Raw genomic sequence first — 25,053 nt, 5'->3', positions numbered from 1 at the left:
TTCTCTCTCATCAATGTTTCTACTCTCTATCCCTCTCTCTTCCTCTCTGTGAAAAATCAATAAAATATTTTTATTTTTTTTTAAACTAGCCCTGGCCAGTGGGGCTGAGTTGGTTGAACATTGTCCTGTACACCAGAGTCACTGGTTGAATTCCCAGTTAGGACAACCTTTCCTAGAAACATGTATTCTCATCTATATATCCTATATAATGAAAGTCTGGTATGCTAAGTATCTGGTTGTCTGATTGGCCATTCAATATATCAAAGCATAATATGCTAATGATATGCTAAGGCAGACAGTCAACTGGTCAACCAGTTGCTATGACGTGCACTGACCACCAGGGAGCAGACGCTCAAGGGAGCACCACTCAGCCAGAGGCCAGGCTCATGGCTGGTGAGCTTAACATGTCAGTTGGACATCCCCCAAGGGCTCCCAGACTGTGAGAGGGTCCAGGCTGAGCTGAGGGACCCCCCCTGAGTGCACAAATTTCGTGCACTGGGCTTCTATTCCTATCTAATAAAGAGGGAATATTCTAATTGACCAACACATCCTCACAAAGATGGCAGCACCCACAGCCAATAAGGAGGGAATATGCTAAATGACCGCCACTCCCTCAAAGATGGCGGCACCCACAGCCACAAGATGGTGGCACACAGTCCCCTCAGCCCTGTCGGGGCGGTAGGCAGGTGGCACAGCTGGGCTCACCCCCAGGTGGATCCAGCAGCTCCGCGCGCCTTTCTCCAGAGTCCCCCATCCTCTCAGCCCCCCAGTTGCCCAGGGCTGGCCCAAGGCACAGGAAAGCCTCAGATAGTGGCTGCCCAGCCAACCAGGGCTACCAGAGGCTCAGGTAACCAGGGCTGGCTGAGGCTTACACTGCTGGCAATGGTAGCAGCAGAGGTGTGATGGCAGCATCGCCTTCCCCTGATCGCCAGGTCACCTCCTGCTTCTGAGGGCTCCCAAACTGTGAGAGGGGGCAGGCCAGGCTGAGGGACCCCCCTCCAATGCATGAATTTTCATGCAGTGGACCTCTAGTCCTATATAATGAAGAGGTAATATGAAAATTGACCATCACTCCAACACACAAGATGGCCACCCCCAGGTGTACGCAAGATGTCCAGCAGAGGAGGACAGTTTGGGTGGAACCCACGCCTGCAAAGGAGGAGAGTTGGAGGGGGGACCCAGACCTGCAGGGGAGGGCAGTTGGGGGTACCGGGCCTGCAAGGGAGGGAGGTTGGGGGCAACCAGGCCTGCAGGGGAGGACAGTTAGGGGTGACCAGGTTGGAAGAAGAGGGCAGCTAGGGGCAATCAGGTTGGCAGGAGAGCAGTTAGGTGTCAATCAGGCTGGCAGGGGAGTGGTTAGGGGGTGATCAGGCTGGCAGGCAGAAGGGATTAAGGGCAATCAGGCAGACAGGCAGGTGAGTGGTTGAGAGACAGTAGTCCTGGATTTTGAGAGTGATGTCCGACTGCCTGTTTAGGCCCAATCTCGGATAGTCAGACATCTCTTGGGGGGTCCCATGCTGGAGAGGGTGCAGGCTGGGCTGAGGGACCACACCCTGTGAACAAATTTCATGCACCAGGTCTCTAGTGTGTGTGTGTGTGTGTGTGTGTGTGTGTGTGTGTATGTGTGTATGTGTGTATATATATATATATATATATATATATATATATATATATATATAGGCCCAATATGCTAAGTGTTCAACTGAGCAGTCGACCACTGGTTGCTATGATGTGCACTGACCACCAAGGGGCAAATGCTCCGACCAGTAGATTAGCTTGCAGCTGGGATCTAGCCAATCTGGACTGGGCGAGATAGGGACAAACACACACTGGAGCTCTCCCGAGGTCCTTCCTGCAGTCCCTCCCCAGCCATTGGCCCTAGCCCCAATTGCTGGCCAGATGGAGGGATCTCACCCATCCACGAATTCATGCAGTAACTTCCGTGTTTCCCCGAAAATAAGACATCCTCCAAAAATAAGATCTAGCGCATAGAAAGATAAGACATCCCCTGAAAATAAGACCTAGCGCAACTTTGGGAGAAAAAAATAATATAAGACACTGTCTTATTTTCGGGGAAACAGGGTAATAAATGCTTACTGTAGGAGATGTGCAAAAAAAAAAAAGAACAAATTTGGAAGATTTTTACAGCTAAACACTTGAATATTACTGCTTTCTTCAGCCAAATGCTGAAAACTGCTCCTACTCCTCCCAAACCCCAAAAGGCCTCTCTAGTCCAGGCACCATGATAGGATGCCACTGACACCCATCCGATCAGAAATCTGCTAAGCACACCTTATGAATGCCAGGCCAACCACACAAAAAAACAAGCCATCTCTGCCCACTTTTCTCTCTGCCAGTCACCATGGAGTGCCTGCTCCCTCCCTGTTCTCTATTTAACTTACAGCTCAGCTGGTACTTGATTGCACCTGGGTGCCTTGGCAAGATCAGGGCATGGACTAGGTCCCAGAAGAACTGGTCTCCTGAACAGGTTACCACAACCTCAGATAACACAGGGTCAAGATAAGAACTTATTTACTAGAACCTGGGTAAAAGGCAAGCACTTCATTTCAGAGAACATGAAAGCTATTTTTTATTAGAAGTAGAGATAGCCGAAACTGGTTTGGCTCAGTGGATAGAGCGTCGGCCTGCGGACTGAAGGGTCCCGGGTTCGATTCCGGTCAAGGGCATGTACCTTGGTTGCGGGCACATCCCCAGTGTGTGTGTGGGGGGGCGGGTGTGCAAGAGGCAGCTGATCGATGGTTCTCTCTCATCGATGTTTCTAACTCTCTATCCCTCTCTCTTCCTCTCTGTAAAAAAATCAATAAATTAAAAAAAAAGGAAAAAAAAGAAGTAGAGATAAAAGATCAAAGCAAGGTGATTAGATGCAAAATAGTCATGATAAGTGCCTGGGGCTCCTGAAATTGCATGTAAGAACAGGATTTTCCCCCCAACACCTGGGGAAGCAGAAAGCCTACATATCGATACAATGCAGAGAGATTCTTACCTGACTAAATGTACTAAAGCTATTCACACCCAGGACCTTCTGACTCCAAGTCTCCTGTAATGGGTTGAATTGTGTCCACCATGAAAATATGCTCAAGTTGGCTGGGGTGGCTCAATGGTTGAGCATCCACCTATGAACCAGGAGGTCACGGTTCAATACCCAGTCAGGGCATAGCCCCAGGTTGTGGGCTCGGTCCCCAGTAGAGGGCATGCAGGAGGTGGCCGATCAATGATTCTATCTCATCATTGATGTTTTTAGCTCTCTCAGCCTCTCCTTTCCACTCTGAAGTCAATAAAAATATATATTAAAAATATATATGCTCAAGTCCTAACTGATGGTACTGTGAATGTGATCTTATTTGAAAATAGTCTTTGCAGATTTAGTTAAGATATAAATAAGGTGAGGCCATATTTTATTAGCAATCACTGGTGTCCTTATAAAAAAAGACACAGAGATGCAGACATACATGGAGGGAAGACAACCATGTGAAGACAGGCAGAATGGAGTGATGGAGCTAAAAGACAACCCCAGAGCTTGCTGGCAACCACTAGAAGCTAGGAAGAGGAAAGGAAGGATTCTTCTCTAAAGCCTTCTGAGGGATCATGGCCTGCCAGCCCCTCTCAGACTTCAAGCCTCCAGAACTGTGAGCAGATCAATTCCTGTGGCTTTAAGGTGCCCAGTTTGACTATAGCTATAGCACTCGTAGGAAATAGTACACCTCCTTACTGAGCAGTTATAAGAAATCTCGGGGAGCCGAAACTGGTTTGGCTCAGTGGATAGAGCGTCAGCCTGTGGATTGAAAGGTCCCGGGTTCGATTCTGGTCAAGGGCATGTACCTGGGTTGCGGGCACATCCCCAGTGGGGGGTGTGCAAGAGGCAGCTGATCAATGATTCTCTCTCATCGATGTTTTTAACACTCTATCCCTCTCCCTTCCTCTCTGTAAAAAATCAATTAAAAATATATTTTTTTAAAGAAAAAAGAAAAAGAAATCCCAGGGAATCTGCCACTTGCCACTTAATCAAGTTACTCATTTTTCTAAAATTCAATTCAATTCAGCTAAACAAACAGTGATTCACTGCATACTCAGTGCCCGTCACTGCCCATTATGTGTGTGCAAGTTCTTCACAGTGGGGAAAAGACACACCAGTCCCTGACCTCATAATGCTTTCAGTCTAGAGAGGAAAAGCCTGGAGGATAAACAAGAAATGATAAGCAATAAAGAGGATCACTATTTGACCTTTCAATGTCATGCTGGGTCATTATTTACCAGGCCTGCAAGGATGATTTGATTCCCTTAGGAAAAGTACCTTTGTTTGATTTTCCTATTTGCTATTTGATTAGAGCCCCATAATTATGAAGTTACATATTAATTTTTAGATTCCTGTCCAATAGGAAAAAGTCATACCAAAGGTTATAATTTTATTGTTTATAGGACATTTGCTATCTTTAAAAAAAAATTTTTCCTGGCATGCTACATAATTCCCTTTTCCTTACGTGCTTTTGGAAACCAACTTTGTTATGTTACTAGTTCCTTCATTCAATATTGAGCTTAATATATTTTGGGACATACGCATTCTATTTTTATATGAAAATCATGTTTTAACTTTTTTAAATGTGCTTTGACACGAAGCAGTTGTAATGCTTAAATGACATCATATAGAAAAAAGATGAATATAGCTCCTAAGAGACGATACAGGAGTGTGGGCTCTCCCTCAGCAACTGAGATTCAGGAGAACCAGCCTTTTAGGGACTCTCTCTACTGCCCAGGGGCCAGAACAACTGTGCTCTGTGATCATTCTTCTCTGTATTCTCTCCCACCTCCTCATCCTTCCTATGCTTGTGTGTTACTAACAGACATGTCTCTGGGACATAGCTCTGCTTAAAGTTACAGGGCACATATGTGCTAATTCCAGAATAGGTAAATTTGAAGACAAGTCTTGCAGTGCAAAAGTAGCAAAATCCAACAAGATTTCTGCAAGTTTAATTTTTTTTAATGTAGGAACCATGCTCTTGATTTCTAAGACACTCAGAAACTATAAATACTTTTAAGGCCCAAGCCAGTTTTGTTCAGTGGCCTTTGGTTGAGGGCTTGATCATTAGAAGGGAGCTTGCAGGAGGCAGCCAATCAATGATTCTCTCTCATCATTGATGTTTCTATCTCTCTCTCCTCCTCTCCCTTCCTCTCTGAAATAATCCTATATAATAAAAGGCTAATATGCAAACAGACCAAACAGTGGAACAACCAGAACAACCAGTCACCAAGGGGCATGCTGACTACCAAGGGGCGTGCACAGAACATGGCTGGCGTCAGCCGCAGTAGGATGGTGGAGCAGGTGAGCAGGGATGCCAGACCAAGACAAGGAGCCGGGTCGCTGTCATCTGGGCAAGCCTTTGATAGTTACTAAAAATTCTTTGCTCCTGAGCGTAGTGGTCCCATCTGATGCTCACCCTTGCTGCCTGCACTGGCCCTGCTCACATCAGCTACTGGTGACGGAGCCACTGCTGGCACCTAGCGCAGGTCCAGATTGCTAAGCGCCGTCAGCAGGCCTGAGCAGCGGCTGCAGGCCCTGATCGCCTCTGAGGGATACTCCACCTCCCCCTGCTCCTGAGGGACCATCGAGGCAGCAGCTGCCACTGGCACCTGCTGACAGCACTGGCCCCAATCATTTGCACCTTCAGCAGGTGGGAGCAGCGGTGGTGGGAACTGGGCTGTTGGCAGACAGGTGACCCAGGGCTGCTGTGGGAGGAGCTGGGTGAGGGCACAGAGGATTGGCCAAGTCCCATCACTGTGCCCACCACAGCCTCATGGCCCACAGTTCCTTTCAATGTGCATGAATTCATGCACTCGGCCCCGTGTGTGTGTGTGTGTGTGTGTGTGTGTGTGTGTGTGTAAATAATTTTTTAATACTTTTAAAAAAACTAAGCTACCCTCAACTTCACTGGGACACTCTCATCTCTGAGCCTGTAAAGAATACTTACTCAGTGACAATTTTCTGAAAGTCCTGTCCTTTTTCAGAAGTGAATATGATCTGACACCATGATGCGTTTAACCATTCACTGTCCAGCATAAGAAGCACTGTATGGTCTCTGCACAGACTGAAGTGGCTGGAATAAGAAGCAAGCCACCTGAGAACCTGGAACCTATGAACTTTTTGAGAGCAAGAAAACAGAGCCAGGTGTGTGGGAAGAGCCCAACAGAGTGATTCTAGGAGATTAGATAACAGCTAGGTACCAGATGGGGCAGAGATAATTCATTTGTTTATCTAACATTTGCACAGAGGACTATTTTTCTTTCACAAATTCGGTAACACACATTTCCCAAATGCTTTTTAAAGTAAAATTTATTGTGCCACATCCAATAATATTAGTGATAGTACATATTATGTTTTATATTTTCTTTTCCTTGCCATCAGTGTATTATTCTGTCCTTGATATAATGATTTGAAAAATAGACTTATTGTACTCATAGTGCACTCAATTAAGATGAGCTGAGTTCCAGCCATGGAAAATTGGTCCATGGTAATTGCTGCCATCTTGTGGGAGAGTGAAAGAAATGCAAGATACTGTTATCTCCCTAAACTCCTTAGCATCCTCTGATTAAGCATTCATGCATTCATTCATCCTTTCATTCGACATTTACTCTGTGCTAGCCCTGGCTAACCTCTGAGCACATAAGATAAGACACCATGTAGAATACAGTCACAGTGTACTGATAAAATATTGTCACAGGACAGAGCACCCTTCCCTGGTTGGGGTAGTGAAAGAAACCAAAAAATCATTCCCAAAGCATAATCCAAAAATTACGGATAGCCATGCTGAGTCCATTCTATGTGGCTTTAATTAATTTCATTAAATTATGAAATTAATTTCCTAGGCAGGATTCTTCTGCCCATCTCTGCTGGTTCTTTCCCAGCAGTAGGGAAGGAAACAAGGAGAGGTATAATGCTGGCAAGACCCAGAACCTCAGAAAGTATGTGGAGTGTTTTTCCTTTGCTTCTCCAGATACATTCTCCACTTACTTTTGTCTTGCTCTGTTCCCCTGAAGACTGACCAGTGTGGACTTCCTCTCACCCTCTCTCGCACACTGACCTCCAGGTCCAATCAGAAAATATTGGTGGTGAGGAGGCATTGGCAAGAGATCTGCAAGAGGAAGGAGAATTAGATCATGGTTCTTATGCCCAGATTCCCCGGTCCCCATCCAGGGAGGGATCTCTCAGTGAAAGTTCTGTTTGTCCCTCCCCTTGCCCTTTCAGACCCAGAGGTGGTAACTGGAAGGACCTGGATAAGCAGGTCTGTCTGTATCATTTCTCTCTCGGGCAGAAGGTGGGGAGGCTGGCTGATGTCATTTTGTCTTCACTAAATGGATCTTCAGAATCACACTTTCCCCTCAGGGGACTCATCTGGGACAACCACCTTACTTCCTTTGCTAACATGACCCTGCAGGTGCTATACTTTCTGCCATATAACATGGCTCTCAATGTGCACAAAGTTGGAGCCATGGACTCGGAACCCGGACTTTTGGGAATATGGACCTTGAGGACTTGATATTGGACATAAATGCTCACAAGTTCTTTTTAAAAAATTATTTGTTTACTAATCTGACTATCCTATGTAATAAAAGCATAGTATGCAAATTGTCCCAAATGGGAGTTGCCAGGGAGTTCCACCAGGGTCTGGGCTGACCAGGGGAAGGGAGGGAGTACCTGGCTGGCAGCTGGTAGCCACTAGGGATCCTACCAATGCACTGGGCCTCTAGTGTTTCTATAAGGACATGTTACTAAGGAGTATAACCGTTGAATATATAAATGTTAGGGTTGCCAAATAAAATACAGGATTTCCAGTTAAATTTGAATTTCAAATAATTGTTCTACTATGTGCCAAATATTGTAAGAGGGGAAAAAATGACTGTTAGGTAAGCAACTGCAATTTCTACCTTACTAGTCTAGGTTTTAGTTTAATTGCAAAGAGATAGTAGTTTAAGGACGTAGAATAAGCTGAAAGGGTGTGTGTGTCTTTAACTTTACTTTTATTACCTATTGTAGGGGAGGAAAACATTTTTCTGGGTCCTCCTACCTGGGATAGGTCTGAAAACTAAACTGACAAAGTCAGATTAACAAGAGAAAAGCATTTAATTTTTTTTAATCTTCACCCGATGATATGTTTTTATTGACTTTTAGAGAAAAAAGCATCTATGAGAGAGAGAAGCATCAATTGGTTGCCTCCCCTACATGCCCCAACAAGAAATCAAACCAGCAATCTAGGTGTATGCCCTGAGAGCAAGCATATAAAGTTTACGTGACATGGAAAACTTCAGGATAGGAAATGAAGACCTAAAGAAGGGGTTAATCCAGAGTATTTTTATGCCAGGTTGATGAAGAGTGGAGAGTTGTGGGGAAATATGATAGGTCAAAAAGTATGAAGTAAGTGTAGTAACCTGGGAGAAGCTTAGCAAAACCTGTTTGTTTGGATTCTTCTCCCTGTCCCTTCGTCTTGCTCCTCTCCAGGTCACAAAACCCTCATGTTATAGGGTGTTTTGGCCTGCTTCAGGGGCGAAGATGTAGAGGGGAGTCAAAGTGACCTTCCAGTTCCTGCTGTTTTCTCAGACTCTTTCAGCTTAAAACACTCACTTTGCCAAGGTGCCATATTTGGGGTAGCATGTCCTGAAACTCTATCACTATCTATGACAATGCTAATCATGAGTTATTACACGTATTTCTGCATGAACACCACCAAGCCAAACTGGCCCAGCAGGGGAGTGAGTAGCCACATTATACCAGTACCTTCCAGAGGCAGGAATGGTGAGCCTGTGGTGACACCCCATCACACCCACTTCCATCACTTGAAATAGATTCAATTATGATAACCAATCACAACTTTCTAGCTCATTCAGGACTCTGAAGAACACATCCCTCCCTCTTTTCTAATAAAAAAATATCTAAGCAAGTATAACTCCTGTGTGCAGAAGGATACCTCACAGGAACTTGACAACTATGACATATTTTCTTCCCTATTGCATTACATATAATTTCTCTTTTTGGACAGGGTCACATGGACCTCAGCTTGCTCAACAGTTTGTCCATTCTACCTACTCTGCAAAGCAAATGAAAAAGCTATAATATATTGAAGGAAGTGTTTCCTGTAACATCAAGCAAGGCCATAATAATATGAATAAAGAAGAGGGTAAAATTCTAGAAAAGTTTCAGAACTGGGGGCAATAGTTTGATGTGTAATTAAATAGGAGAAATAAAATGAGGCTGGAATTGAAAAGGTTGCCCAGGCTTCTGGGTTTTATAGCTGAATGAATGATGGTGTGGCCATCAATCACTGAGCTGGAAAGTAGAGGAAGAAAAGCAGGTTTGACTTCTATGTAAAAGAGACTGCGTAAAGGTGGAATCTGAACTGTATTACTTTTCCCTTGTGAATATTCCCCTTGCCTTTGAGACTGGCTAGTAGGCCAAGACACGAAGAATAGGGAAACTGAGACAGTTAAATAGCCAGGCAATTAATATAGCCATCTCGTAAATCACTAAACCATATCTTTTGTAACCAAAGACACTCAATAGTAAATGGTTTGCACTTCCCCCCAACCAGAGGGTAAACAGCTGAAATCACCCTACTCAAGGAGATAGATAACAGAAATCCATTTGGTGCCTTTTGTGCCAACCACACCCAAGGACAGATGAAGTTAAGGGAATAAATTTCATTTTGGTGCATCTGCGTAAAATGATGAATATTCTATTGAGATCCTCTCCAAAACCTCCCCTAAGCCTCTAGCCTTTAAAACCCCTCACAACAAAAGGTCCCAGCACATGCTCTCCCTCCCTTGTCTGAGCAGAAGGCCCCGAAGCACAGTGAGAGAATCAGAAAGTGTCAGATGAGGTAGATGAAGAGGCACAGGAAATCATGTAGTAGTTCTTTGCAAGCAATCATAAGGAGTGTGAATTAATTCTCCAGGCAAAGGAGAAACTATTGGTGGATTTTAAGAACGGGAGTAACATAATCTAGATTATACTTACTGAGTTTTTTTGTTGTTGTTTGTTTGTTTTGTTTTTATCACTTTGAAAGCTGTGTAGAGAATGGATTTGGGAGGTAAGGCTAATTGGGGGGAGTTGGTTGGGGGGGTGATGTCAATTGGAAGGCTGTGGTCCCATCCATAGAAAATTTCTGCTCAGACTGAGATAGCGTTTGTGAAAATGGAGAGAAGAGGAATCTAATTTTGAAAGTTGAGTAAAAAAAACAACAACAAAACACTTGCTGATCTATTGAATGGAGGGTAAATTCATTTCAGAATACCTTACAAACTTTACGGTCTTTAGGGATTCGTAACATCTTACAGGTTTCTCATTAATGAATTAAACTCACTAAAGTTCGTTTTTTATTTGCATACAAAAATATTTCTGACTTCACCTTCTTAAAACAGGTCATCTTGAACGCATGGCACGGGTGCCTAGTGAACAGGAAATGAGTAGCGGCTAACAGGTGTATACAGCTCTATGAAGTAGACAGTACGGGGTGGAGGGGGGGGGGGGAATAAAGGGTGATGTCCGGTGACTTGACTTGGGGTGGTGAACTGCACACCTGAAACCTGTACAATTCTGATAACCAGCGTCACCCCAATAAATTCAACCGACCACAAAAGAAGTTTGGGTTAGAGGTCACGTTCTTCCAAGATCCCTTCCGAGAGAAAGCACTTACTTTGCACTGGGAGCTACCCAACCCCAACTGCGTGCAGCCTCAGTGCCGCCGTCGGGCCCGGTTGTTCCAGACGCGAGGCCAAAGCCCGCGTTCCCTATCAGCTGACGTCATACTGGCCTCAGAAAGCCCTGCCGCGCTCCACTAACTAGCGTCAGAATCCAGGCGGACAAGGACGCCCGCGGGTGACGTCAGCGCGCAGCGGAGGCTGCGGGTTGTGTTGCGTCATCACTTCGCGCGAGCCGCCGAGTCTAGTGTTTTTTTTTCTCCCGCGGCTCCAGGTGAGTGGAGAAGGGCGGTCGTGACGTCATCTCTCTGCGCGACCGTGGGCGGGGCTAAGTCCCAGCCCAATTTCACTCCCGTCCCCACCCCCGGGCCCCTCTTTTGGTTCTCAGTCGCCGGCAGGAGCGAGGGGAAGTGGGGTGGTGAGTTTGTGGTGTGTGTACGCGTCATCAGACTCTTGGCCCTTCCTCCCCAAAATCCTCACCAAACTCGGTGTAGGTGGTATTCAGCCTTTCAAATGGAAAGAGCGAAGGCTCCGAGCAGCGAAGTGATTTGCACCAGATTGCTCAGCAGAGCTGCATTGCACCCAGACAGTCTGCCAATTCTCTTCGCCGTACATATATGACCCTATACTACAAAATGTTGTGAGTTGATGCACGTAAAGCGCCTCGCGTCCTGAGTTCCTGTGGTGGCTCTGGCCATCCACCCCAGAACAGCGACTCATTCTGCTTTCCAGACGGGTCCCGGCGACTTGGCACAAAAGAGAAACAAGTGTATGTATGTAGGGCAAAAGGCCTGAAGCCGAGAGTGCAGATTTTACCCAGCGAAAGGTGAGGAAATGTAGGTGTCTCAGCTGCACTCTCCTAACCGCACACGTAGGCACACATCCAAATGCCCGCCTTACCGTGTGTGTGTGTTTGTGTGTGTGTGTGTGTGTGTGTGTGTTTTACTGGCATCACCCTGCACTCCGGACTGAAAATCAGACTGCTCTTTCACGTCCTGCACGTCTGATTAGTCACTGACTCCCGTCTCCTTTTGCTTCCTGTTCTCTATTTCCACGTGATAAGATTTCATCAAATGACCTCTAGCCTACTTTTTCCAATTGATTCATTCGTCCAATGAATATTTATTGATGTTTAGTCACGAAGCATCACCAGACGTTGCCAATTTTACTCCTTCTGCCCACTTAGTGGGACTAGACTTCCCGGCCGGGATCAATGAGATAAAAGTGGAAGGGATGGGTTACTTTCAGACACAGCTTGTAATTAATTGCCACTTTGAGATACTCCAGAGCTTTTTTCCGTCTGGCCCAGCAACAGGCAACTTGCCAATGCCAAAGGTTCAGAAAGAGCCAAAGGAAAGCCAGTGAATTACTGGTAAAAATGTATTGTGCACACACTGAAAAGACAGTTTGCAATCTTGGAGCACTCAGACCAAAACATGGAATGAGGCTCAGGGGTAAGCAGTTTACATAGTGAAAAGGTGTCTTCACTGTGGTTGATAATTAAGCTAAATTAATGACTAAACTGGTTTTATTTTAACACGAAATGGTGATAGCTTCCTCAGCCTGCATCCCTAATTAAAGCTAGCAAAGGCATCTATTTCTAATAATGACCCTTATTGGTGACATGAAGTGTCCACTGGGTTACCTTGATTTCCATTCTCTTAACATTTTCTTGCCTCTTCCCCTAAGTCTTAACTTCCCATATAATTTATTTATCTCCTTCATCGGGAGCCATCTTAAGTTACAGGTCAGCTAAACTATTGAATGTTTTTAAACCATATACATATTCATGGCTAATGTTCACATGTCAATTTTCAAAATAAACGAGTTAATTTAACTCTGCACCTAACCCTGACCTGGCATTCACATTTAAAAGAAACAGTCCAAGCAGTTACACAAATGAACAGGAAATAAGAAATCTATCTTGATCCATGTAGGAAAAAATAGGACAATTCCTATTAATGTCTGTATTTTCTAAACGTACCCAGATTTGTGTGACATGTGTCCCCAGCAGAAGTCCCTTATGTCAATCTCTTTTTCTGACACAGCCGCATGGATGCTTCTGCAGGCAGTGGCCCTTGTGAGAATGCGGTTGTGGCTGCCAAGGGGACTAGCTCCTGTGGCCAGGATGTTGCCCTTTCATCCCAGGGCCTGGCCCAGCACTATGTATAAAGTCTCACAATTGCCCATGAAAAGAGTCTTCTTCTTTAGGCTCTTAGCTCCCAGTTGCTTCAAAGTAAATGGGGGTTGGGGGATAGGGGAGGGGCTTGGGCATGCGGAGGGGGAGGAGAAAAGAAGAAAAAAAGCACATCTCCTCAAAAACAAGAAACAGTTTTTAGGCACAGAACAATCTCAATCCCTATGAGAAAATAAAAACTCTGTGACCAGCTTGGTGATGAGTGCTGAGTGTACAGAGTCAGCTTCACCAATGTGAAAATAGAGGGCATTGGGAGAATGTGCAATCCCTTTCCCTCTTCATGTTCATGAACAACCTTAGCTCCCCTCTTTTCTACCAGTTTCCCTTGGCTGTTGTATGGGCTTTGGCACTTGTAATGCCTCCTTAGTACTCTTTGAAGCCAAGAAAGCGAATACAGTAATATGTTCTTGACCTCTGGCACTAGTCACTACTCTTTGGCCTAACGTCTTTCATTCCCATGGCACTTGGTTCGGTTAATAAGCTCAACTCCATGCTCTAGCTTAAGGGGAAATTGGTTACCTTTTGTTCAAACACAGGCATATGTACTAGTAGAGTATGAACTTCTGTACATTTGTGTGAAAACTCTCAAAGATTCAACTAACATATTTAGCTAAATGGTCACAAAAAATAGTTTAAATAGCTTCTTGCTATGTGCTTTATCTTTAGCCTTAAAATTTTTATGCTATCAAGCACTTTCAAATTAATAAAGTATTATGTTCAGAGAAAAGATAAAAAAAGATGAGCAGATCCCCCATGTTGACCCATGGTGGACATGTAGCATGGAAAAGAGAAACTTCTTTTGTCTTGAGGCATAGACTTTTGGGATCGTTGGTTACCACAGCATAAGCTAGCCTCTTCTGATCGATAAGTACCTACATAGCGGACAAAATCAAATTTGGTTTCTTTCTCAGTGGTATAGCGGAGGTATTTCTGTAAAACAAAGATGTGTTTATGTCCCCTTCCCTGCTTTAAAACTTTCAGTATCTTCCCATTGCTTGAAGGATAAAATCCAAACTCTTAGTTTGGCATTCTAGACCTTTTACCACTTGCCTCCAAACTGGTAAAAGTGTGATAATTTACTGAATCCCCTGTGACTTCTATTTCTTCTCCCATTCATTTTATGGTCCAGCCAAACTGTACTACTGGCTGTTTACAGCCTTAATCTATATACTTTCAAACCCCTGCCTGAACCTTCACCCAGGCCATCCCTTCAACCTGGGATATCCTTCGTCCATGCTTACATATCCCTGAGCTTGTTAATATTTCATGTCATCCTTGAGAAGTTCATCTTATTTACCAGTGGGTCAGGGATAACTTAGAACTGAAATATTTGTTGAATGAATAGATGACGTACTGAACCCTTGATGGTTCATTAGAAATGCTGTCAATTCCATGTATTAGTTTCCTATTACTGCTGTAACAGACTACCACACAATTAATGGCTTCAAACAATACAAATTCACAGTTCTGTAGATGTTGGCAGAGCTGTATTCCTTTCAGGAGGCTCTAGGGGAGAATCTGTTTCCTTGCTTTTTTGAGCCACTAGAAGCTGCCCACATTCCTTATGATCCCTTTATCCCATCTTCAAAGTCCTGCAATGTTGCATCTTTCTGAGAATTCTTTTATAGTCCCTTCTTCTTCTAACTAATAACTTGGCCAAGAAAGTTTCTCCAATTTTAAGGATTCCATGTAATTAGATTGGGCTCAACTGGATAACTCAGGCTAATCTTCCTACTTCAACCTACTTAATCACTTTTCCTTTTGCTATGCAAGCTAACAACCAAGGATTAAAACAAGGACATTTTAGGGAGATCATTATTCTGCCTATCACATTCCAGTCTTTTCTTGCTCCTCTCTCCAGTTCGTCATTTACCCTTCAACATCAACCAAATAAAGTCTTCTTAAAAAGCATCAGGGGTCTCAGAAGTAGAGAAACCATTGTAGTCCAAACTTAGACACCTTGGAGAGTGAAAGGGAGTACTATTAACATTTATACCAGGCCAATAGATGTACAATGGACTGATCAGACATAGCAAGATGAAATGGTGACCCTGCCCTGAGTTGGAGCAACATTATTATGGACTTTTACCCTCTAGCCTGTTTTCTTAGAAAGAAATCAAGGAAACATTGTGAGGCTTTACTCTGCTCTGAAAATATGTGCTTTGGGCTGGAAATAAGACATTATCTAGTTCAACAGACTAAACAGGATCTTTTTTTCTCTTCTGTTTTAGCAATATAAAGAAATAAAAGATTTATATTAGGGACATTCGATTTTTATCTATGTATAATAAATATTAACTCACAATTTGACATTTGTCTTCAATTTTGTTTATGATGAAGCCTCCTTGTGCAGGTTGTTCCAATATACCTTGTAGCCTCATGACAAAAGTTTAAAAGAACCCATGCTCAGAAAACTGAAAATCTGCTCATCTTAGACTTGTAAATGGTCACTTTTTCAGCTTTGGGAGAAAGGAAAAAATATACAAAAGGAAGGATCCCCTAGCTTTTTCTTTATCTGATCAAGGCTTTTCATTTCAAAGGTTTGTTAATCCTAGGTCACAGAAGAGCCTAAAGATATTTCAGGAAATCATTGTGTGATCTTATTATACAAATAAGATGTATTTACCCAAGGTTAGCTATTACATTGCAGTTGCAAAATAATGGCTTTCCAATTTATCATGTCCTCTCCATTTTTCTGTATAAAAGAGTTTTCCTTTCCCCTACCTCATACCTTTCCTTTTTGTATTCTTATCTTGTTAATGATATTTATTAAACAAATTTATAGTTTTTGTTTTTTAATTTCCTTCTTTTTAAAAATATGTTTTTATTGATTTGAGAGAGAGAAAAAAAAGAGAGAGGCATCAATGAGAGAGAAACATTGATCATTTGCCTCCTACAAGCCCCCTCCTGGGAAACAAACCTGTGACCTCTTGCTACATGGGACTATACTCAACCAACTGAGCCACACTGGCCAGGGCCAGTTTTTTTATTTTTTTATTTATTCAATGTGTTAGGATTCATGACCTGTTTGTTGTTGTTGTTGTCTTGGGTTGTTTTTTTTTTTTAACTAAGCTCAACAATGTTTAACAGTGGCTTTATGTTTATGTTTTTACCTTGGGGCAATCTAGTCAACCCTATCATAAAGGAAGTGGTCAAATTTCACATCATCAACAAGGGGACAAACGGACACTAAGAGAAGTATACCATCACCTGGGCAATATTCTGGTAAAAAATGTTTAACCTGAATTTAATCATGAAGAAATAATCAGACAAATCCAGACTGCTGGATAGTCTTTAAATTATCTGGCCTGGGCTCTTCAAATTTTCTAGGGAAAAAAAAAAAAAAAAAAAAGCAGGAAAAGGCAGAGAAAATATTTTAAACTAAAAATGATATAACCAAATGCAATAGATCTTGGATCAAATAAATTCTATAAATAAATTCTACTTGGGGGAATTTGACTATAGACTAAGAGATGATACTTAATGCTTAACATTTTATGTAAGAATGATATTGTGGTTATGTAACAGAAGGTCCATTCTAAGGAGATGGATGATGAAATATTTAGGTGTGAAGTGTCAGAATTACTGAATTTGTGTGTGTGCCTGTAGAGAGACATGAGTGTGCTCAAATATGGCAAAATTGTTACAATTGGTTAATTTAAGTGAAATTCACATCAGTGTTAGTTTTACTCTTTTTTCACGTTTTCTGAAGGTTTGTAAATTTTCAAAATACAAAGTTGAGGCAAAAATTTTTTTTTGTCTTACTGTTCTTGGAGGAGTCCAATGAAGATCCTAGAATGGGTCTAAGAAGAGAAGACTTGTGAGGAAAAGAAGTCTAGGAAAAGGAGGGTTTCCAGACATATGGGAGGAGCAAGGCCCATGGTCCTAATTTATTAGGGTAATTAACAGTGATGACCGGAACAGCTTCCAAATTTCCATGGCTTCACACAATAAAACTTATTTCTTGTTCTAGTAGAGAAAACTGAGACTCTCAGAGGTGAAGTAATAGCCAAAACCAGAGGCAACCAGAATTCCCACCCACTTCTGTCTCCAAAGCCCATGTTCTTCTCAGCACAGCACATGCTCCTGAGGTGAGAATGAGGCTGTCAACCCAAATGCGACATTCCTTTTACACTCCATGTTTGGATCAGTACTCCATCCTGAGAGGCAGCCTGGGATCCTGAGAATACCTCATTTTAAATATTCTAAATTAAAAGTCATACTACCAAATGCAGTGGATCCAGACCACTCATTCATTTGTTCTACAAATATCCTTTAAGTACCTTTAACATCCTCAGTACTATTCTAGGATTCAACAGTGAACCAAGTCCCCACTCCCAAGGAGCTTACCTGCTAGGGAGGGAGGGAAAGAAACATGGAATAAATAATAATAATAAACTGAAGCTATGATAAAAGCTATGGAAAAACAATGAAGCCGGATAAACAGGTATTGAGTGGCAGGGAGGAAGTCGATCTAGAGAAGGATTCGGGTACATCTCTGCATATTTGGAGCCCTGAAGGATATAAAGCCTGAACCATTTGAAGGCCTCAGGAAAGTAGATTCTAAACTGAGGAAACAGTAAATTTAAGGGCCCAGAGGCTGTAACAAATTAGAAGTGATACCAGCACATTAAGGCAAGTGTGGCTGGAGAGGGAGAGAGGTGGGAAATATAGGAGGCAGGTACAAGACAGAGTAAGAAGTAAATAGCGGGTTTTAGTGCAGGGCAGCAATGTGATCTAACTTTCATTTTAGGCCTCCTGCAGAATTCTGTGTGGAGAATGCAGCCATCCAGCTGAGAATTGATGGTGGTCTGGTGGTAGCAGAGGGGACTGAGAGATGGCCAGAGGGAAATGTATTTTAAAGGGAGAGGTACCACCATTTGCTGATAGATGTGAGATCTGAGGGAAAAAGAAAGATGACTCCTAGGATTTGGGGTCCAGGAAATACTCTGACCAGTCCCACTTGGTTATAAAACAGAGAGATTTAATGGTAAAGTGGTATGTGCCGCATTATTATAAAACCCATTGTATGGTAAAAGTTACATGTTTTTAAATCTTGGAAATAAGAGGACTAGGTTCAGTAACTTCTCAATCAGCTCCTCATATTGTTAAAATAGTGTTGATATTTGTTATGAGAACCGTTATGAGAATTAACAAGAACAAAATGAGGTAATATTTGTGAAAAATACTACTCATATGGTTAAGTCACATAATAACCAACTTTTTTAAATATTTGGTTATTTCTTAAATAACCAAATAATTGTGTGGCACTTTCAAGGTAAAATGTGCTCTCAATTCAGTTTGCTAGTAGTTAATATCATGCTAAAAAGCTGGTGGGCTGAAACCCCCGTGACCTATTGTATATCCCAAATTATGTTAAATAATCACTAGCCACCAAAGGAGAAGTCTCTCTGTTTTCTTTCCATATCATGGACTCTCTCTGGAGAGAGAGCTCATGCACACAGAAGCAGCCAAACACAAGGTCTACAAGAGCCCTACAGTTGTCTTTGAGCTGTTCCTCCACCCACCCCCTGCACTGCCGCCTCTGTGGATTCTCTCTCCTTGCCACTTTCAAGGGACAAGAACTTCAGGACTCTCCATCTGAAATTCCTGGTATTCCTTGTTCTAGCAGAAACCAACTTGTTCATATCAGAACATAATGAAAACACGAGTATGTGCATGCGTGTGTGTGTGTGTGTGTGTGTGTGTGTGTGTGTGTGTGTTTAATGAGGACAGTGCCCGACTACCAGAAAATAATTACATTTATTATTACAATTAAAAAAAAAAAAAGGGTTACCAATCTCTTAGAAGAAAAATAACATGGACCAGCACTGCCTGGTACATATTACAAGTCTAAATGCCCACATGTGTTGTTCTGAGAGCTCCCACCACACTGCACATGTTTCATCCAGGACAACCTCCGTCAGAGCTGCTGTAAGAACACATTGTAGTCAGTTCTTCAAACAGAAGACTGAAATGATATTCTTCCCGTTTTAGAGGTTCTTGGTGCAGAGAGAACTTACCAGTGTGGAAAACATTCTTGTTTTTGAATTCAAGAAAAACCATGAATGAGTGTATCATTTCCTTCTCTGGTACAGTCTGCAGAGTGGTCAGTGAAGAGTCCTTTTCCATTCCCACCACTTCATCTGGATAAGAGGAGAGAGAAGGGTGGGAAGATGCCAGTGTCCTGCCAGACCATTCGGGCGATGTTCTGCTCTCCACACCTTTCTGCCGGTAGTAGATGGGAGAGGAAGAGGCAGTGCACCAATTACCTCTTCTTGAAGCTGTATTCTTTGTGTCCATAGAAGAGATCTGTCCTAGAGCTCCCCAAATGGACGGTCTTAGGGCAGCCATCCCTGTCTTTCTCCTGGATGGCACAGTCCTTATAATGATGGGCAGCAGATTCCAGGGCCTCCACAGATCACACGGCCCCCTGAGAGAGGCCACAGTTACACTCATCACATCTGTGCACATAGGAGTCACAGATCGCACACTAGCCACCACACTTTTCACACAGTCTTCCGGTGTCAACACCAGCCTGCTTGCAGCAAAAGATCAAGTCCAAACATCAGCTTTTTAAACTGACAAATTAATTTTAACATAAGTCGGTCACGGCTGCTGCTTTATTTACTTGCCATTCTTTATTCTTATGCCCTGAATGGGTTTCTTTTTTCTTTTCTTTTTTCCCCACCTGGGAATACTTAGAACATTAGCTAGAAATACTTAACTGATATTTCCTTTCAGGCTCTTTAAATCTTTAAACAAGGAACATTTCAGAAGTGTCCTGCTTTTGGATGCTGTAGATCCATGTCAGTATTTTATTTTGATAAATTAACAGTTTTGCTTTGCCCTGGCCAGTGTGGCTCAGTTGGTTGAGCATCATCCCATGCACTGAAAGGTCTCGGGTTTGATTCCCTGTCAGGATTGCAGGCTTGATCCCCAGTAAAGGAAGCAGTTCAGGATTGATCCCCAGTTCAGGAGGCAGCTGATCAATGTTTTGCTCTCACACTGATGTTTCTCTCCCTTCCTCTTTCTCTAAAAACAAAACACAATAAAAATATTTTTTAAAGTTTTGCTTTATTACATAATAAAACAAAGAATAAAATATATGGCAATTATAAATATCACGGCATGACTATTCACAGCCTCTTTCTTCTCACCTGCTAAACAATATTTTGCTATTGTCCACCTAACATTTTCTTCTTCCCTCAGTTTGGAGCTTTATTAGTAGATCAAAGTGAAGGTGTGTGTGTGTGTGTATGTGTGTGTGTGTGTGTTTTAGAGGAGAACATACTAGGAAAGCAGGAGGGGAAAATAAAAATAAAAAAGATTGGTAAAATTTACATTGAAAGAAAGCAAATGACTGATGGAAAGAAATAAATTTGATCTCAGGGAAGAAAGGAGAAATGGCGTGAAAGAGCTCAAGTTTCTGAGAAAATATTAGTAGAGATGTTGAGGTATAGCCACTGTATGGAAGAGGGATGTTGACATGACAGATAGAAAAGAGCTACTTTATAAGTTTTGCTCTAAAGAGTACGTCTATCCACTACACCCACAACACACATCTAGAGCTTTCTGAAGAAAATGTTTTATTTACTTTCAATATTTTTGCTAAGACTGGGCCACAAGGGACTTGACAATTCAAACTATCAAAATTTCAGGACACATTTTTTATTTAGACATTTTATATAGACGTAAGTTAGTGACTCCTAATTTTAAGATTAAGATTTTTTAAAAATACATAGGGAAAGTATTAAGAGATGATTCATATTCTTTAAAGATGCATTTCTTGAAGTTTTATTTTGTGAAACTTTGGAAAAACTCTGCTAGTAAGCATTTAACATTGCAACTACCCTGAGGTCTTCCTAAAATCAGAAACTCATTTTCCACAATCTTTCAGCATTTGTCTTATATCTCTGTTATTATATTCAATTTATTCTGCCTGGCTTGTTTTTTTCAAAGAAACTTTTTATAAAAATACCATATGTTGGCCTGAATTTGTCTTTCCCCACACAGATTTACTGAAGTATAATTGACAAAATATATTTTATATTTCACACATAGTAATACATTAAAGTATACAACTTGATGATTTGATATATGTTGTAAAAGGATTCATACACTCAAGTTAATTAACATCACCTCATAGTTAACTTTGTGTGGGGGGGGGGGATGCTTCAAATGTATTCTCTTAGAAAATTTCATGTTATATAGTATTAACTATGGTCACCATGCTATACATTAGAACCTCAAAAATTACCTATCTTATGCAAAGTTTGTGCCTTTGAGCAATCTCTCCCCATCCTTCTCTACCCCACACCTCTCCCACACCCCCAGCTCCTGACAACTGCCAATCTACTCTGTTACTATGAATTTGGCTTTTTTAGTTTCTACATGTAAGGGAGATCATACAGTACTTGTCTTTCTCAGTCTGGCTTATTTCACTTAGCATAATGCCTTCCCATTTTATCCATGTCATTGCAAATGGCAAGATTTCCTTCTTTTTTTGTAGCTGAATAAACTCCATTGTGTGTATATACCACATTTTCTTTATCCATCCATCAACAGACACATAGGTTACTGTAAATAATGCTGCACTGAACATGACAGTAGAGATACCTCTTTGAGAGAGCAATTTCATTTTTTTAAATATATACCCAAAAGTGGGCTTGCTGGATCATATGGTAGTTCTATTTTTAATTTAGACTGGACTTATTCTTAATTGTGTCTTGTAAGCTCATTGAAGACAGAGACCAAACCTGACTTATAAAACACTATCATGGCAATTAACAGCACAGGTCTTGAAGTTAGACACAGCTAAGTTTTAATCTTGGCTCTGCCACTCCTTAGTTAAAATATTAAGTCCTTTTTTTGTGTGTGTGGTTGTGGTTGTTATTGTTTAACCTTGTTTAGTCTCAGGACCCTCATCTGTAAAATTGAGGTAACTCCTATTCCTCTCAGGGCATCGTGAACATTAAATGAGAAGATGTATGAAAGTGTTTATAGAACACACCCAAGCATTCAACCAATGGTAACTAGCATTATGTGTATGCCTACTTTATTATTTGAATTGCTACCACATAGCACAAAAGTAGCTGCTCCGATCTCTGCTAAACAAATCATGGCCAAGATGAGAGAAGAAAACCAAGAAAGGAACCTAGGGCCTGGCACCCTGATTTTATTATACCGTTATTTCTCTCTGTGACCTTAAGATTTGGAGTCTCAGGATCTGCCATGGAGGTTTGAAGCCGCCTTCTAGCCCAAATGAGCCTTCTTAAAGGTGGGGGAGGAGGAAATAGTACCAGGGCCTCCTTAGGAGTTCTGGGGAATTCCAATTCAATCTCTAGTTCTTTCACTCTTCCTGCCCTCCCCCACGGCATCTCTAAAGAGTCTCCTCATGATGGAACTTCCAGTGACTAACCTGTAACTTTGTGGGGTCCCAGGAGTTGGGTGCCCTCTTAAACACCACTTCCTGCATGAAGCACTTCCTGTTTTTCCAGGTCAGAGAGAGTATCTCCTGTTATATCACAAAGCATTCATTGTCCTGTTCTACTGATTAGCTTTATGTCCTTACCCACTGTGAGCAAAGTCTGGCTCTCGTTCCTGTTTGATCAGTACAGTGAGCTGTACACAGTTCTCAGGTAATGATTGTTTTTGCTGAATTATACTGAAGCTGGTCTTGGGGCCGCAGCTCCAGCTGAGCCTTGCCCTAAACTCCAAGGTGTTATCCTGATCCCTAGAGCTTTAAGATACAAACTTCCGCCGCCTATGAGGGAACACAGCCTCTGGTAGATTAGCAGTTCATTGTTTGATTCCCTGGACAAAGTTCCCAGCAATAGGTTTCAAAAAGCTGGCAGGAATCCAGAAGAGAAAGTTTATATAGTAGGAAATAAATAGGGATTTACAAAACATTAACATCAAACTTTTTCCTCTCTATAACTTAAAGTTTTTTGTTTTTGTTTTTACACCATCCAAACTATTACATAGGAGTGTGGTGGAAACAGCTGAAAACCATCTGAAAGAATTCTGGCTCTATTAGCAGAACAGTTGACTTAGTAGTCATATAATAAGAATAATAAAGCCATAATGTATTTGGCCTCAAATAGACTTATTCTGAACCACTCAGCATGCACAAAACAGTACATTTTTCATTCTCGATTATTATGACCACAGTCTGCTAAAGTGGCCAAAAAAAATAATATTTCATAGCTATTCTTATGAGTTATTTAACTTAATTTGGGTGCAATAACATCTCAGGGGGAAAAAAGGGGGGGAAAAACAACTTGCCATCTCAGCAACTTTCTTTCCTCACTCGGCATGGAGAGAAGAAGAAAATTACCTTTTCAACTTGGCCTTCCCCCGCTCGGACCTCAGTTCTGCTTGAAGAAGGCGAACGTGTCGGCCCGGGATCGCATGTAGCTCTTCACGAACTCGGTCAGCCTCCCGAAGCCCTCGGCCAGCCCCGCCCCGGTGATGGCACAGCAGGGCTGCACGTACCAGCTGCGGTCGCAGCAGAGCTTCTGCACCTGGAACAGCCTGGTGATGTCCTCGGCGGTCAGCGCCCCCGGCTCGTCCTGTTTGTTGGCCAGCAGGACCACCGGCACGTGTCTGATGTGCTCGTTCCTGAGGATGTGCTCGAACTCCCTCCTGGCGTCCTCCAGCCGCTGCCGGTCCGCGCTGTCCACCACGTACACCAGCGCGTCGGCGCGCTCGCAGTACCAGTCCCACAGGGTCCTCATCGTCTCCTGGCCCCCCACATCCCACACTGTGAAGGAAAGGCTCTTGCCCAGCTCCAGCATCTCCACGTTGAACCCCACGGTGGGCATGGTCACGATGTCCTTGGCCAGCTTTAGCTTATACAGGACGGTGGACTTCCCCGCAGAGTCCAGGCCCAGAAGGAGAATCTGGGCTTGCTTCACTTTGGGAGTTTTAGAACTCAACAGGCCCATGTCAAGCTTTTCATGAATTCTCCTTTTCGGCCAGGAGACAACGTGTCTCCTCCGGGTTCTTGCATGAAAATGGTAGGAGGAAAGAAGAGAGCAAAACACTTCTTCCCATGATAGGCAGAGAAGAGGAACTTGTGAGTATTTATGCTGTGCCTTATCAGCTTGGTTATGGGCAAACAGTGTTTTATTTGCAGTTCCAACCAATCCTGAGGAATCCGAGGCGTGAGTAACCAGCCAATGCCATCGTCGCTCAAAGGGGAAATGTTTTGCGGGTGAGTCGGGCTCTGGAGGGGCCTTCCTGGGTGATGCTGCAGGTACTGGAGACCTAAGGTAACCGAAGGTGCAGACGTGCATGGGAGCAGGAGTTGGCGTCGGAATGAAACTTAGCTTGACAAGGGGTTTGTAGAACTTCCCCAATTATTTGGCCATTTTTATCTTATCCCAGCAGCAAATAAGTAACCAGCCTTCTGAAGTCATAAAGAGAGAGTTTATCTCATACTTCCCTACGCAGTCTCTTTGGTACTTTCCCCTTGCCCAGATTACTCAGTAGGAAACTTGAAACCTCCCAAGGTTGCCTGAACCTTACTCCCGTAATCACATAGGGAATCATTTCTTTAATCTTCTAAGCAGAAAATGTACACTATTCACAAGGCCAGATTTACAGAGGAGGAAGCTTATCACACATACTCTTTTAAAATTAAGCACACAGCCGAAACTGGTTTGGCTCAGTGGATAGAGCGTCGGCCTGCAGATTGAAAGGTCCAGGGTTCGATTCTGGTCAAGAGCATGTAGCTTGGTTGCGGGCACATCCCCAGTGGGGAAGAGGGGTGCAGGAGGCAGCTGATTGATGGTTCTTTCTCATCGATGTTTCTAACTCTCTATCCCTCTCTCTTCCTCTCTGTAAAAAATCAATAAAATATATTTAAAAAATAAATTTAAAAAATAAGATAAAATTAAGCACACAGTCTGATTAAAGATGACAAATTGATTTAGTTGGAATCAATATCTTAAAACATATTTCCTTGTATTTATATCCTCTCTTTCTCAAGATTCCACCAAAATCATGGTATAATAAAAATAAAAAGAACATAAAAACCCATGACAAGAAGACAGGAGAGTCCATCAAAGAGTTAGGGATTTTAACAAAATTCTGGCAGATGGAATATAGATGGGAGATGAGGGGTAACTGATGCAACTGGATGAAAT

General features: G+C 42.6%; 1 protein-coding gene and 1 long non-coding RNA gene across 3 annotated transcripts; both read right to left on the bottom strand.

The window, feature by feature from the left end:
* Positions 1 to 7,025: 7,025 nt before the first annotated feature.
* LOC118723509 lies at positions 7,026 to 10,856 on the bottom strand. The gene is made up of 2 exons (XR_006742031.1): positions 10,701 to 10,856; positions 7,026 to 7,145 (listed from the first exon to the last, which is right to left on the bottom strand). It is a non-coding gene; the product is annotated as an uncharacterized LOC118723509 (long non-coding RNA).
* Positions 10,857 to 12,748: 1,892 nt separating this feature from the next.
* On the bottom strand, positions 12,749 to 24,003 carry ARL14 (ADP ribosylation factor like GTPase 14). Of its 2 annotated transcripts, none has more exons than XM_036445864.2 (2): positions 23,241 to 24,003; positions 12,749 to 12,933 (listed from the first exon to the last, which is right to left on the bottom strand). In XM_036445864.2, exon 1 carries the CDS (start codon positions 23,848 to 23,850, stop codon positions 23,272 to 23,274), a length of 579 nt encoding a protein of 192 aa, XP_036301757.1. In that variant the 5' UTR covers positions 23,851 to 24,003; the 3' UTR covers positions 12,749 to 12,933; positions 23,241 to 23,271. The 2 variants fall into 2 exon arrangements, with proteins under 2 accessions (XP_036301757.1, XP_036301758.1); XM_036445865.2 differs by lacking the exon at positions 12,749 to 12,933 and adding an exon at positions 19,901 to 19,936.
* Between the last annotated feature and the right edge of the window lie 1,050 nt (positions 24,004 to 25,053).

This window comes from Pipistrellus kuhlii, unplaced genomic scaffold, assembly GCF_014108245.1.
Source record: "Pipistrellus kuhlii isolate mPipKuh1 unplaced genomic scaffold, mPipKuh1.p scaffold_m20_p_2, whole genome shotgun sequence".
NCBI classification, from domain to species: domain Eukaryota; kingdom Metazoa; phylum Chordata; class Mammalia; order Chiroptera; family Vespertilionidae; genus Pipistrellus; species Pipistrellus kuhlii.
The sequence above is the reverse complement of the archived record's forward strand: the minus strand, read 5'-3'. Positions and strand labels throughout refer to the sequence as shown.